This window comes from Oncorhynchus mykiss, chromosome 13 (genome assembly GCF_057628025.1).
Source record: "Oncorhynchus mykiss isolate SJ-2025 chromosome 13, ASM5762802v1, whole genome shotgun sequence".
Taxonomy (NCBI): Eukaryota; Metazoa; Chordata; class Actinopteri; order Salmoniformes; family Salmonidae; genus Oncorhynchus; species Oncorhynchus mykiss.
In genome coordinates, this window is record NC_143034.1 from 45,210,318 (window position 1) to 45,226,799 (window position 16,482).

The 16,482-nt window shown below is 47.0% G+C and overlaps 1 protein-coding gene across 2 annotated transcripts in view; it reads right to left on the bottom strand.

Annotated features, from left to right (window-relative positions):
- Positions 1-2,387: 2,387 nt before the first annotated feature.
- The window catches only part of LOC110486220 (gap junction gamma-1 protein), a 45,195-nt gene continuing 31,100 nt past the window's right edge, over positions 2,388-16,482 (bottom strand). For both annotated transcript variants that reach the window (XM_021557661.3, XM_021557660.3), the window contains exon 2: positions 2,388-6,372. In XM_021557661.3, the coding sequence (XP_021413336.3) occupies positions 4,867-6,318 (1,452 nt within the window). In that variant the 5' untranslated portion in view covers positions 6,319-6,372 and the 3' untranslated portion in view covers positions 2,388-4,866. The remainder of the gene's footprint in view (positions 6,373-16,482) is intronic.

Here is a 16,482-nt window from a genome sequence, read left to right on the forward strand (position 1 = left end):
ACCTTCAAACTCAGAGCCTCTTTGCTTGACATCATGGGAAAATCAAAAGAAATCAGCCAAGACCTCAGAAAAAAATTGTAGACCTCCACAAGTCTGGTTCATCCTTGGGAGCAATTTCTAAACGCCTGAAGGTACCACGTTCATCTGTACAAACAATAGTATGCAAGTATAAACACCATGGGACCACGCAGCTGTCCTACCGCTCAGGAAGGAGACGCGTTCTGTCTCCTAGAGATGAACGTACTTTGGTGCGAAAAGTACAAATCCATCCCAGAACAACAGCAAAGGACCTTGTGAAGATGCTGGAGGAAACAGGTACAAATGTATCTATATCCACAGGTAAATGAGTCCTATATCGACATAACCTGAAAGTCCTCTCAGCAAGGAAGAAGCCACTGCTTCAAAACCGCCATAAAAAAGCTCATACTTTTTGGAAAAATGTCCTCTGGTCTGATGAAACAAAAATAGAACTGTTTGGCCATAATGACCATCATGATGTTTGGAGGAAAAAGGGGGAGACTTGCAAGCCGAAGAACACCATCCCTACTGTGAAGCACGGGGGTGGCAACATCATGTTGTGGGGGTGGCAACATCATGTTGTGGGGGTGCTTTGCTGCAGGAAGGACTGGTGCACTTCGCAAAATAGATGGCATCATGAGGCAGGGGAAATGATGTGGTTATATTGAAGCAACATCTCAAGACATCAGACAGGAAGTTAAAGTTTGGTTGCAAATGGGTCTTCCAAATGGACAATGACACCAAGCATACTTCCAAAGTTGTGGCAAAATGGCTTAAGGACAACAAAGTCAAGGTATTAGAGTGGCCATCACAAAGCCCTAACCTCAATCCTATAGAAAATGAGTGGGAAGAACTGAAAAAACGTGTGCAAGCAAAGAGGCCTACAAACCTGACTCAGTTACACCAGCTCTGTCAGGAGGAATGGGCCGAAATTCACCCAACATATTGTGAGAAGCTTGTGGAAGGCTACCCGAAACGTTTGGCCCAAGTTAAAGAATTTAAAGGCAATGCTACCAAATACTAATTGAGTGTATGTAAACTTCTGATCCACAGGGAATGTGATGAAAGAAATAGAAGCTGAAATAAATAATTCTCTCTACTATTATTCTGACATTTCACATTCTTAAAATAAAGTGGTGATCCTAACTGACCTAAGACGGGGAATTTTTACTAGGATTAAATGTCAGGAATTGTGAAAAACTGAGTTTAAATGTATTTGGCTAAGCTGTATGTGAACTTCCGACTTCAACTGTAACTACTGCTGTACACACCGATTCTATTCATATACTGTCCATAATGTCTATACACATATACAGTATATTGATAGTCTGACATTGATCGTTGTGATATTTCTTAATTCGATTTTTGTGTATTTTTTTGTATTGTCAGGTATTACTACACTGTTGGAGCTAGAAACATAAGCATTTTGCTGCAACTGCGTCAACATCGGCAAAATATGTGTATGCGACCAATAAAATGTGATTTGAATTCATTGGGCGGTTGATATAACTCACCTGCGGATTGCTGGGATCAGAGCAGAGTGAGTAGTTGCCTGGCATCCATGCCAATCAGCCAATCACTGCCAGAGGAGAAGCGGACTGGACGGAGTACATCCTGTCATTTGTGCCTGCCTTATCACCATGGACACTGAACATGTGCAATAGAATATAGGATTATTACTTACAGGGAGTGCATTTTTGTTTCATTTGAATTGGTTACTATAGGTTATGAAGTACTGTTAGTTTACATAGGCTAGTGAGATTTAAGAGAGGCCTATCAGGAGAAAGGTCTACCCATAATAAACCAACACTACAACTAGGACAGAAAGAGCAGGATTATTAGTCCTAAAATTGGGAAAAGTTACTGTCGAGCAGAGCCAAGAAAGATTTGTCCGTTTCTCCCCCATTCCAAAAACCCGTCATGCTCTTATACACACAGTTGGTCAGTACAACTCACTACTCAGAGCTTTTTTAGTAAGACACAGGCCAGGGCCGGTATTTACAAAGCGTCTCAGAGTAGTAATGCTGGTCTTCAGTGTACAAAACATTAAGAATACCTTCCTAATATCTCAGTGTACACAACATGAAGAATACCTTCACCCCCCCCACTCCTTCTTGACCCAGTCTCATCCCTTTCATCGACACTGATTCAAGTGGGATTAATAACGGATCCGAGCTTTCACCTGGATTCAGCTGGTCAGTCTATGTCATGGAAAGAGCAGGTGTTCATAATGTGTTGTACACGGAGTGTAATTACAATCTAAAAGGCCAAACTGATCTTAGATCAGCACTCACTACCCTGAGATGATTTCTGAATATGGGCCCAGAAGTTTTCTACATTGCAAATACGAGTCTATTTCCATACAAGGATACATTTGGCAATTGTATTTATTATTTTACACATCAACAACATGATACACAACTACTGTACCTATAAAAATAAATTATCTTTATAATTTGAAGGCAATAAAATAACCAATTCTAGAAGATATCTGTAAATACAATCTTTTGTTAATTTTAGAAATCTTTATTGACGAAAAAAAAGTTTGAAAAACACGACTGGTCAAAAAAACACCCAAAAAAACAATTTCACCTCTGCTACATTAGACCTCCCAAAACACACCAAAACACACTTAGACATAATCAAAAAAAATAGAGACTTTTAAAAAAAATACAAAGGATTGGTCATACACATGTTCTTCTCCTCTGTGATTCAGGTAGCATGGCCACAGTATTCCTTGGCAAAGCTACATGACAACCTGGCTGCATAGTAGCCCAACGTTGTCTTGGCAATGGCGGTGACGCTGCCTTCATCACACGAACAGTGTTTGGTCTCTAAAGCTTCATCTCAAATGGCACCCTATTCCCTATATATTGCAGTACTTTTGCCCGGGGTCCATAGGGAATAGGGTGCAATTTAGGACACACAGCCTATATGGCAGTTCAGAGAAATACTTGGACAGAGGAGAACAGAGAGGAAGATCATCAACACTACCTAGCTTAGAGAGTTGTTTTTATTGCAGCCTTGTTGGTCTCAGAACATTTGTACGGAAGATACTTGTAAGGAAGAGGTTGAAAAGGAAACTGTGGCCTACTGTGTAACTGGAGAGACTAACTTCAGGTGTTTGGAATGCTGGGTGATCATTGGTAACTCAAAATTAGTAAGTACTAGTAAGATACCAAATTAAAGTAAGCAATATCGTACTTAGGGGATGATAAATCCTCAGTTTAAAAGCTGTACCACCAGGGGGCACTCATTAATCAGACAGATAAAATGCCAACCCAGTACTGAGAGACCTTACACAGGTCCAAACTGGAGAGAACTAGAGACAGAGAAACACAGAGAAAATAAAGTGAAAAGATTGCAGGTTTACAGAGGGAGTTGTCAATAAATAGTATTAATTCATTGTGAAGGAGGGGGAACTCCAGTGGGCGCAAGAGTAGCCCTCTTCACCAGACTCCGTCTACATCAACCATATCGCTGACCACTTTCATCTGATCAAGCCATGAACTGTCCCTCCACCTGGAAGATGCATGCACTCAAAGACTTGGCCTGGGTCAAATATCAAGTCCCACACACTAAACATCAGTGACCTTGGAGACAAAAATAGATACACAATAGCCTTCAGGGAAGGTGAACATACACATTATGATTGACCTTTTCATTATTAACCCTGCATTATGAAGTCATTGCATTATGAAGTCATTGCATTATGAAGCCATTGCATTATGATGTCATTGCATTATGAAGTCATTGCATTATGATGCCATTGCATTATGATGTCAGTGCATTATAAAGTAATTGTTTTCAACTGTCTTTGTATTACGATGTCGTTCATTGCATTATGATGTCCATTCATTCTGATGCCAATGTATTACGAAGCCTGTGACTTTGCAGAAATTCAGCCCGACAGATTAGCTTGATCGAAATCTGGAATGGAAATCAGGATCACCAAGAGAATGGACGGGATATAAATAAATGGATCAGAAAAAAAAAAAGATGATGATAACGATAGAGTCATTTTCTCAGCCCAATATCCTCTGGAAGACTTGCCTGGCTGCCCAGAATCCTTGATCCGGTCAAACGCTAAGCCACGCCCACGGATGTTAGTTCCTTCGCCTCAATGAGTCTGGATCGGAGTACCCTTCACCGAATGCAAACACATTCGAGGCCATCTGATTGGTCCAGAAACCGATGGGTTGGGCCAGAGCCAGAACACAAGTGGGTAAAGCGGCGCCCATGGACTCCGATTGGTTAGAGACGATCCAATCGCTGGTGACTTGGTTTTGTACAATGCCCCATGTGCCCTTCGTCACCACAAACGACTTCAATGATGGCAGGCTCAGACTAAAGTATGCACCAAACTACAGAATCATTTAGTGTGAGTCGTCAGGCTACTGGAAGACAGGGACAGTAGGAAGACAACAGAGAACAAGTGTCTGCCTGAATTGGAAGAGTTCAGAAACACTAGAGACTGTTTCAGAGAGTTGTGTCGGGGTGTTTTAGGTTAGACAGCGACAGCCCAGACAAACAACTGCCTGCTGCAAAATCACTAATGCTCCTGACACACCTGTCCACACTGACATACTACTACTGTAGGCTAGTCTCCTCTAGCTTCTGGGATTTTTTAAAGGCACAACATGGTGTTGAAATATCCACAGAAAGACAACATGACATCCCACTACCTCAGCCCTCCGTTCAGGGCCGGTCCTGGAGTTTTCGGGGCCACCCCTTCCCTCACTGACACATACTCTACAGAGATATGGGTCTCCGTCAGTGCTGGAGTGTGTATGTGTGTGTGTGTGTGTGTGTGTGTGTGTGTGTGTGTGTGTGTGTGTGTGTACATGGTCAAATCCACACAGAAGGCTTGCCCACCCCTGACTTGCCACTACTGCTGTTGCTGCTGCTCCCAGTCCCTTCTCCACTGCTGCCCCCCTTGCCATGTTTGAAGCGGTGCTTGCGCTCCTTGTGAGGCTGTGGCTGTGGCTGGGCCTGGGTGATGTTGCTTTGGGGCTTGTCATCATGGTTGTCCCCCAGGTGTTCCTCTGCCCTGTGCTGCTGGCTGTAGGCCTGGATGGCTGCCTCTAGCTGGTCATGGGCATGCAGGATCATGTCCTTGTTGAGGGCCACGCGGGCCTCCCCTCCCGTGGGGAAATTGTCCTCGTTGCTCCCAAACTGCTGCTGCTCCTCCTGGGCAATGTTGGCCCGGTTCTGTTTGCACGCCATCTTGGCGTTGCTCAAGTCCGTGTAGGGGATCTGCTCCGGCTTCACCACGATGTTGTAGCCCGGTGGAGCCGACGGGGCGTTCCACGAGAACGGGTACCCCACGTAGTCAGCACCCCCGTCCCCCACCACCCCTCCCCCCGTGCCCGGCTCCGGGACTGGCACCCCCACGGAGACCCCCACGCTGGGTCCCAGCAGCCCCAGCTGGTACTCGTCCTCCTGGGGCGGGCAGCGGCGACGGCGGAGGATGTCACAGATGGTCCCGATGCCCAGGTGCAGCATCTCCCACACGTTGAGGGTGAGGCAGAGCACCGTGACGCCGTACATGATGCGCAGGAAGATGGTCTTCTCCGTGGGCCGCGACACGAAGCAGTCCACGCTGTGGGGGCAGGGCTTGAAGGAGCACACGAACACGGGAATGACACGGAATCCGTACAGCAGGTATTGGCCCGCCAGGAAGCTCGCCTCCAGCGCCGTGCGAGTCACCAGCTGCAGCACGTAGATACGCATCAGCCCGTCTCCCTGGATACGCCGCCGCCCGTCATGGCGTACCTTGGGCTTGGGCCGCGGGGCCAACGGGTCGACCCGGCGAGGGGGCTCGGGCTCAGGCACCTCGTAGATCATAGGGTCATCCTCTTGGTCCTGGTCCTGGTCCTCCTCTATACCCCGGTGCTGCCGCGCCCCGAAGCAGATCTTCCTGGGCCTCCGATGGGTGTATCCCCCTCCACCCCCTTCCTCTGTCTCAGTGGCCACTCCTCCCCCGCCCTTGTCCAGCTGGGCGATCTTGTTGACGGCGTAGCCCATGTACATGAGAGATGGCATGGCCACCAGGATGATCTGGAAGACCCAGAAGCGGACGTGCGATAGCGGCGCGAAGGCGTCGTAGCAGACGTTCTCGCAGCCCGGCTGGCCCGAGTTGCAGACGAACTTGCTCTGCTCGTCGTAGTAGATGGACTCTCCCCCGACGGCGGTGAGGACGATGCGGAAGACAACAAGCACGGTGAGCCACAGCTTCCCCACGAAGGTGGAGTGGTTGTGGATCTCCTCCAGCAGCCGCGTGAGGAAGCTCCAGCTCATTATGTCACTGGACAGTGGGGCAGACAGGGTCCCGCACTCACCTGCTCACAGACTCTACACACACACAGAGAAAGAGAGAAAGAGAGAACGAGTGTGAGTGAGAGTGTGAGAGAGAGAGATGAAGACAGAGGGAGAGAGAGAGGAGAGAGAAGAATAGGGAGTGATGAAGACAGGGGGATGAGAGAGGGAGAGGGAGAGAGAGAAAGAGAAAATTAGTCAATTATGAAAGGAGATTATACATAACATACTGTCTACCAACATGTCTCAAAAATGTTGAAGGAAGCAAAGAAATATGAGCGTGCAATTTCTTATCATGAAAGCGGATGAGAGAGGATTTTGACAGGGAATGTAGAGATAGTACAGTTAGAAGCTTTGCTTCTTCAAGTTCAACAGAAGGAGTCACAGATCAATCATGGAGAGGAGAGGAGAGGAGACAGATAGAAAAGCCTAAATCCAAACAAGTGTTCTCTCTGAAATTGAGACAGACTGCAATCTCCACATGCATTAGATCCATTCTACTCTCTGGTATACCCCAAATGAATACACGTTCCAACCCAACAACACAGTTTCAGCACAGTGATATAAATGGGGGTATTTTGAGGGGCTGTACTGTACAACAATAGGATATCAAACCAAAGAAAAAGATGCTCAAATGTAGCAGAGAGGAGAGACAAAATAATCCCAATAGGAATTGAGCAGAACACATTTTACACTCACTAACACACACACACTCGCTCTCTCTTTTTGGGGAATAAATCCTCTTGCTCCTGTCTGTGAGGTGCAGATTGTGTTGACTTAACGGTGTTGTTCTGGTGTGTAAATGGCATTGTGTAGTGTAGTGTGGTGTGGTGTGGTGTTGTGTTGTGTGTAGTGCTATATTAAAATGGATGTGTGTGTGGGAGAGATGACTCCTGTCTATGTCAGTTAGCCGTGGGCTCCAGGCAGCCAGTCCAACTGCACCAGTTAAACCAGCAGGCGGCCTGGCCAAAACAAGTGGAGCATGGAGTCACACCGTAGACCCACATTAGCCAAGGCACTGGAGCAGAACCCTAACTGTCCTGCCTGCCTCCAGGGGAGTGTGAGGGGGGGTGAGGGAACAGGTGTCCAGAGCCAGGTTGCCTTCTGCACAGAGTGACACCTTCCTGCTAAGTAGCTCCAATGGTGCATGGCTCATTGTGAGTCGAACTGAAAGGTAAACCCAACCATGAAATAAGAGCTTGGGCTGAGGTTTAAAAGGAGATCCACAGCGCCTTCCTTCCCCCTCACAGGAAGGTTGGGAGCCCAGATAGAGGGAGGCCAAGAATGGTCTGCTGAACGCTGGAGGGAGTGGACGCTTGGCTGTTGGCTGTTAGTAGACATACTGTAGGATTTGTCACAAATGGCCTATTCCCTACATACTACTTTTCACTAGGGCCCATACGCACACAACCCTTGTGCTGGAGCTCCTCAGACCCCTGGAGAGGAGAGGAGAGGAGAGGAGAGGGGAGGGGAGGAGAGGAGAGGAGAGGAGAGGAGAGGAGAGGAGAGGAGATGAGAGGAGAGGAGAGGAGAGGAGAGGAGAGGAGTGAGTGAGTGAGAGTTAGAGATGGGAATGTTTGAAGCTGCCTTCCTGGACTCACTATAAAACATGTGCAGTATTGATCACTGTGACCATAAAAGGTCTGCCTGGGATAGAGGAGGTACTGTACATGTCAGGAATGCTGTGCATACTGCTGTTTTAGAGTGTTTTTGTTAGTGTGTGTATTTTTGTTAGTGTTAGTGTGTTTTTGTTAGTGTTAGTGTGTGTGTGTGTGTGTGTGTGTGTGTGTGTGTGTGTGTGTGTGTGTGTGTGTGTGTGTGCTTACGTTCCCACAAGTGTGTTTACTAGGATTGCTGCACATAAATGCTGATGCTCCAGATACTCAACTAGTCTAAAGAAGGACAGTTAGTTTAATTGCTTCTTTAATCAGAACAATAGTTTTCAGCTGTGCTAACATAATTGCAAAATGTTTTTCTAATAATCAATTAGTCTTTTAAAATGATAAACTTGGATTAGCTAACACAACGTGCCATTGGAACACAGGAGTGATGGTTGCTGATAATGGGCCTCTGTATGCCTATGTAGATATTCCATAAGAAATCAGCCATTTCCAGTACAATAGTCATTTACAACATTAACAATGTCTACACTCTATTTCTGAACAATTTGATGTTATTTTTAAAATTGACAAAAACATTTTTGCTTTTCTTTCAAAAACAAGGACATTTCTAAGTGACCCCAAACTTTTGTATAAGTTTGTATATGTATATATATAATATATATATGTATATGTATATAATTTCCAAAACAGAAAAGTGAGTACTGCACCAGTGCTAACACTTCATACCTGACATGTATGAATACGTATCATGAGGACATATTGAGAGTGAGGAGAGGAGCTGAGCTGACATTAACACATAGAGCCATTAGGCAGTTTGTCCTTCAAACCGTCTGGATTCTTGTCTGGCTCTGGCCTTTCCTCTCCTGCATGACATCATTATACACACTGTCTTTATAGAACCCTCACTGTTATCCCTCTGCTATCTGTTGTCCCTCTGCTATCGGTTATCCCTCTGCTATCTGTTATCCCTCTGCTATCTGTTATCCCTCTGCTATCGGTTATCCCTCTGCTATCGGTTATCCCTCTGCTATCTGTTATCCCTCTGCTATCTGTCATCCCTCTGCTATCTGTCATCCCTCTGCTATCTGTCATCCCTCTGCTATCTGTCATCCCTCTGCTATCTGTCATCCCTCTGCTACCTGTTATCCCTCTGCTATCTGTTATCCCTCTGCTATCTGTTATCCCTCTGCTATCTGTTATCCCTCTGCTATCTGTTATCCCTCTGCTATCTGTTATCCCTCTGCTATCTGTTATCCCTAGACACACTTAGACACATACCATACAATCACCCGGTCCAAGGCTAATAAACGGCACTAAGTGACTTGTAACTTAGAGTAAGTACAGTGTGACACAGACGGGGATCTTTTCATCTGAGGAAGACGACACTGAGGATCCGGCAGATGTCAGTATATGTGTTTGAATAAAGTCTGAGCGTTAGAAGATAAATATGTCTGTTTTTCTGAGTGCTCCAACACCTGTTAGCCATATACGAGTTCTTTTTTGGGAAGTTTCTGCCGTGTAAACCCAATCCAGTTGTCTGTTTCTTGAATGTGCATTGTGTTTCTCTTATCTGTCAGCGCTAGCCGTGACAGAGGGGCATCTCGAGTGACACCTGTCATTGAGTCATCACCGTGTGAAAGGAAGATCTGGGTAACAGACCCCTGGATGTTAACATGCTCTCTCTCTGAAATGGGAAGGTGTGAGTGTGTGTGTGTTATATCTGTGTGCCATGTGTGTGTACAGTAGGTGTGTGTGTGTGTGCATGTGGAGGAGGAAAGTGAAAGCGAGCAAAGTGTGTGTGTGTGTGTGTGTGTGTGTGTGTGTGTGTGTGTGTGTGTGTGTGTGTGTGTGTGTGTGTGCGTTCACACGTGTGCAACTATGTGTGAGCTAGAGGTGGAATACGTTTATGTGTGACAGTGAAAAAGTAACAGAAAGTGATTGTGAACAGAGAGAAGGCACCATGTTAGATGGCCAGAGTGTCCTCTGCCTTGCAGTCAGGATTAGCCTCTTTCTGCACTCAAAGGCGTGGAGCTCCATGGAAAGAACTAGCAGCCTGGGGCCGTCATACCACCACATGCCCATGCGAGAGCCTCCAACATGGGCATATGGCTCCAGCTGCCTCTCCCCTACCATCCTACCAACCCCCCACATCCTGGCCTTCCCTTTCTCAATCATTCTATGTCTATCACTCTCTGTGTTACTAGAATGAGCCGGCCTGCCAACCTCAACACTAACAAATGCTTGTACAAGCGTGCACTCAACCATACCCGTCACGATTCACAGCCATACACACATAGAAACAGCTGTCTGCCCCTCAACATACTCACTCAAATACACAAGAGCCCAGCTACAGTTGAAAATGACAAACTCGCAGCAACCTGGAGTAGTCCTTATTTACATTTACAGTTGTGATGTTTACAGGTGAGCCTGAGAGAAATTGCAAGGCAGAAATTTCACTCTGTTAAATACTTGCATTCTGACCAAAGAGCTTGGAGTGTATATTCAGAGATATAATAGAATGTCCATCCTCTTACCCAACAGATTCTGGACCATCTGTGTATGTAGTCTCCCAACAGACAGAGCAGAGCAGTGGAGTGTGTGTCCTGGTGAGGACTGAGGGGCCAGCTGTGACTCAATGTAACCTCAGCAGCCAGAGAAACACTGGTCCTCCTGGGGAGCATGGGGCTGGATGTAGAGGCAGGGCAGGGGAGCTTGGGGCTGGATGTAGAGGCAGGGCAGGGGAGCATGGGGCTGGATGTAGGGTCAGGACAGGGAAGCATGGGGCTGGAGGTAGGGTCAGGACAGGGGAGCATGGGGCTGGAGGTAGGGTCAGGACAGGGAAGCATGGGGCTGGAGATAGGGTCAGGACAGCGAAGCATGGGGCTGGAGGTCGGGTCAGGACAGGGAAGCATGGGGCTGGAGGTCGGGTCAGGACAGGGGAGCATGGGGCTGGAGGTCGGGTCAGGACAGGGGAGCATGGGGCTGGAGGTAGGGTCAGGACAGGGAAGCATGGGGCTGGAGGTAGGGTCAGGACAGGGGAGCATGGGGCTGGAGGTCGGGTCAGGACAGGGGAGCATGGGCCTGGAGAAGGAGCAGGACAGAGGACCCAGCCTGCCCAGTGGATCTGGGCCGATTCCAGCTACGTGTCAGAGGACTCAGTAGCCTAGTGGCTAGAGCATTGGACTAGCAACCGAAAGGTTGCAAGATCAAATCCCCCAGCTGACAAGGTAAAAATCTGTCATTCTGCCCCTGAACAAGACAGTAAACCCACTGTTCCTTGGCCATCATTGAATATAATTATTTGTTCTTAACTGACTTGCCTAGTTAAATAAAGGTAAAATAAAAAAACAAGCCCAAACGTATGACTTGGGGCTCGGGCCGATTGGGGATATTCTCTGGCAGATGATTACACGCCATGAGGCGACGCAGAATTGCCCCAGCGTCGTCTGAGTTATGGGAGGGTTTGGCCGGCCGGGATCTCCTTGTCCCATAGCTCTGTAGTGACTCCTGTGGTGGGCTAGGCGCATGCACGGTCACCAGGTGTATGGCGTTTCCTCAGAGACATATTCATTTTGTGTGGACGGGTATAATTTGTATGTATATATAATAGTAATATTGAACCGGGCTGCTTCTGTGGGTTTCTGGCAAGATGCCGGCAAAGTCGGCTGAATTCTGGTAGACGGAAACGGGCCGATTCTGGGCAGTCATTCATTTTGATTCCTGGCCGAGTCTCGAAACCCGATTCCGGGCCGATTCAATCAGTTCCAGGCCCCCGGAAGAGGACAGCTTCTGGGCCGATTCCTCATTGCTAGCTGGGGAGCATGGGGCTGGATGTAGGGGCAGGACAAGGGAGCATGGGGACCAGTTCAGAAAGTAAACCAAGGGCTAGATTCAGTCTGTAGTGCGGAGGATCTGTGTTGTAGCGTAGTTGAAATTGAAAGGTAATTTCCGATTGAGCCAACATATGCAGCAATTCACCGTGAATGCAGTATCCACGTACGCAGGAAAACATTGCCTTTAACGCTGATCTTCTGCGATACGGATTGAATCGAGCCGTGAAAAGCATGGAAGAGGATTGGAATAAGAATGTCAGCGCACTTCCTGGATTGAATGAGATTTAAATGGATTTGACCCCCAACCCTGTCCTAAAGCAGGACAGCTGAGCACGGAGGGTCGTGTCTCCATGTGTGGATGGGATGGAAGGAGAGCCCAGTGAGAAGGAATGTGTTTGTGTCACTGGGTATACGGTATCCAGATATATCCTACGTGTTGTTGAGCAGTGGACAGGCTGCATTAGACAAATAACTACATGGAGTCTCCATAAACCGTCAACTAACATGATGAGCCGCCATTTATCTTATGCATGTTTACTCTCTTCCCCCTCCCCCTCCCTCCCTGAGGCAGTGTATTGTGTCTCTCTCACTCTCGTGTTATTTCTCTCTCAAGGTTGAATTGACACTCACCCCCAAAAGGGAACGAGAGACTTTACATTTGCTTGTCTACATTAACTGCCGCTGGGGGTTTGCATATTCACACATCAATACACACACGCACACGCACACGCACACGCACTGCTACTGTGTGCGTTAGAAGGAAAATGTGGGCGGGCAGTTGGATAATGAACATAAATTGTATGAAAATACTCCACAGTGAGTTTTGAGGGGGAAATAGTGATTGTCTCCCCAGTTGGGGAGGGAAGACTTCACAGAAGTGAAAGTGCTGGAGCATGAAGCCTATGTACACAAAACAGACAAACACACCTAAAAAACTCAAAGAAAAACATTCAATGACAATAGAGATCCCTCCTGCAGCGCACAAATGTCGATACACGCTCAGGGGTCACAAGTTCCCTCAACTTCCCTCTCTCTCTCTCCCGGCACCACGGTCCCAGCCTGGTGAACACCTCCATTCCTCCTTCCTTACACTCAGCTGGACATTTCGATGAAACATGGTGAAGCCCCAAAATTGCCCTCCCTGGAAGCCTGTGTTTCCAACATAAGGAAGTGGATGGAGGCAAATGTTCTACTTTTAAACAAAACAGAGATGCTTGTTCTACATCCCAAGAAACAAAGATCTTCTGTTGAATCTGACAGTTCATCTTGATGGTTGTACAGTCGTCTCAGATAAAACTGTGAAGGACCTCGGTGTTACTCTGGACCCTGATCTCTCTTTTGACGAACATATCAAGACTGTTTCAAGGACAGCTTTTTTCCATCGAAGTAGCATTGCAAAAATCGGAAACTTTCTGTCCAAAAATGATGCAGAAAAATGTATCCATGCTTTGTCACTTCTAGGTTAGACTACTGCAATGCTCTACTTTCCGGCTACCCGGATAAAGCACTAAATAAACTTCAGTTAGTGCTAAATACGGCTGCTAGAATCTTGACTAGAACCAGAAAATGTGATCATATTACTCCAGTTCTAGCCTCTCCACACTGGCTTCCTGTTAAGGCAAGGGCTGATTTCAAGGTTTTACTGCTAACCTACAAAGCATTACATGGGCTTGCTCCTACCTAATCTTTCCGATTTGGTCCTGCCGTACATACCTACACGTGCGCTACGGTCACAAGACGCAGGCCTCCTAATTGTCCCTAGAATTTCTAAGCAAACAGCTGGAGGCAGGTCTTTCTCCTATAGAGCTCAATTTTTATGGAATGGTCTCGAACGTTAAGTCTTTATTGAAGACTCCTCTCTTCAGTAGGTCCTATGATTGAGTGTAGTCTGGCCCAAGAGTGTGAAGGTGAACAGAAAGGCACCGGAGCAAAGAACCGCCCTTGCTGTCTCTGCCTGGCCGGTTCCCCTCTCTCCACTGGGATTCTCTGCCTCTAACCCTATTACAGGGGCTGAGTCACTGGCTTACTGGTGCTCTTCCATGCCGTCCCTAGGAGGGGTGCGTCACTTGAGTGGGTTGAGTCACTGACGTGATCTTCCTGTCCGGGTTGGCGCCCCCCCCTTGGGTTGTGCCGTGGGGGAGATCTTTGTGGGCTATAATCTGCCTTGTCTCAGGATAGTAGGTTGGTGGTTGAAGATATCCCTCTAGTGGTGTGGGGGCTGTGCTTTGGCAAAGTGGGTGGGGTTATATCCTTCCTGTTTGGCCCTGTCCGGGGGTATCATCGGACGGGGCCACAGTGTCTCCCGACCCCTCCTGTCTCAACCTCCAGTATTTATGCTGCAATAGTTTATGTGTCGGGGGCTAGGGTCAGTCTGTTATATCTGGAGTATTTCTCCTGTCTTATCCAATGTCCTGTGTGAATTTATGTATGCTCTCTCTAATTCTCTCTTTTTTTCTCTCTCTCTGAGGACCACGCCTCAGGACTACCTGGCCTGATGACTCCTTGCTGTCCCCAGTCCACCTGGCAGTGCTGCTGCTCCAGTTTCAACTGTTCTGCCTGCTGTTATGAAACCCTGACCTGTTCACCGGACGTGCTACCTGTCCCAGACCTGCTGTTTTCAACTCTCTACAGACAGCAGGAGCGGTAGAGATACTCTGAATGATCGGCTATGAAAAGCCAAGACATCTACTTCTGAGGTGCTGACCTGTTGCACCCTCGACAACCACTGTGATTATTATTATTTGACCCTGCTGGTCATCTATGAACATTTTAACATCTTAGCCATGTTATGTTATAATCTCCACCCGGCACAGCCAGAAGAGGACTGGCCACCCCTCATAGCCTGGTTCCTCTCTAGGTTTTTTCCTAGGTTCTGGCCTTTCTATGGAGTTTTTCCTAGCCCTCGTGCTTCTCCACCTGCATTGCTTGCTGTTTGGTTGTTTTAGGCTGGGTTTCTGTACAGCACTTTGTGACATCAGCTGATGTAGGAAGGGCTTTATAAATACATTTGATTTGATCCCTCATTCTCTTGCTCCTCCTCCTAATTAAAATCACACTGTTGAAGCTCGCCATGGGAGAGCCAGCCTCTCTTTTAGGCAAAATGTGACAATAACAGGAAATCAAAGGGAACATCCTTTGTCTTTGCCTTTCCTTCTCCTCTCCCTTCCTTTCTCCCACTCATCACATCTCATTCTTCTACTCTCCCTTCATTCTTCTTCTCTCCCTTCCGTCACAACATCTCATTATTTTCTCCCCTTTCCCTTCTCCCACAACATCTCATTCCTAAACCCACGCCAAATCTCCCTCAGGTTCATTCCTGTATCCACTCCAAACTTCCATGTCCTAATTGGCACTACCATATGGGGAGATGGCGGTCGACTCCATGTCTGATTGTACGCCCCAAATCAGAAACATGTAAAACACACACATTCCACACACACACGCGCGCATATGCACGGCCCTATACGCTCACTACGCATGTTGCGTATGACCCTGCAAATTACGCAAGCCCCCCCCCCCCATCTCTTGGTCTGTCTGTGTCTTGCTTGCTTGCTTTCCAGCCACTTCCAGGGCTGTGTTCTGTGACTTTGTGCCTGACAAAAGAGAGAGTGAAATATAACTATTTATTAAGTTTGATAAAACGCCAACGGGCAAACTGTGTTTATAAACTGCAGTCCGGAAAAGATAACTGCGTGGCGCCTGAACATGCGTTCATATGTGCGTGCACGAAATGAAACTCGCGCTTTCCAACAGCAACCTCTGTGGACACCAGTCCTGACCATATACGGGCGTGATGGTACTCCTCATAGGCGCACATTATTTTAAAACAAGACAATGATTATCTTGTCTCTCGGTCAAGGTTTAGTTACAACTCGGGACTAATAAAAGATGGAAAGCAATGGATTGACATTGACTATTGATTTATATATTGAATTAAAAATGTTGATTAGCTGGGCGTACTGGGCAATATGGATGCACATAACCATCAAGTCTTCAGCCAAGCCATAGTAAATATAGTGTTTTATATTTGAAAATGTTTAAAAGGAAATCTGAGGGAGACAGTTTGAATGGGCCTGATGCATCTGATAAAATTAATAATAGTATTGTTATCTATAATGTACAGGTGCTATGCTTAAGTTTGTCAGTAGAGGAGATGCTGGATCATCAGCCAGTACAAGCACAGAATCAGTTGATCCACATCCAGCTTCAGCAAGTACTAACACAGACCCAGTACTGGCAGCTTCAGCAAGTACTAACACAGACCCAGTACTGGCTGCTTCAGCAAGTACTAGCACAGACCCAGTACTGGCTGCTTCAGCAAGTACTAACACAGACCCAGTACTGGCAGCTTCAGCAAGTACTAACACAGACCCAGTACTGCTGGCTTCAGCAAATACTAACACAGACCCAGTACTGGCAGCTTCAGCAAGTACTAACACAGACCCAGTACTGGCAGCTTCAGCAAGTACTAACACAGACCCAGTACAGCTGGCTTCAGCAAGTACTAACACAGACCCAGTACTGGCAGCTTCAGCAAGTACTAACACAGACCCAGTACTGGGAGCTTCAGCAAGTACTAACACAGACCCAGGTGAAGTACAGGCAGCCTCAGCCAGTACTAGCTCAACCAGAGGTGTACAGCCAGAATCAGATACAAGCAGCTCAGACCCTAATAGAACAGTTGCTGCTTT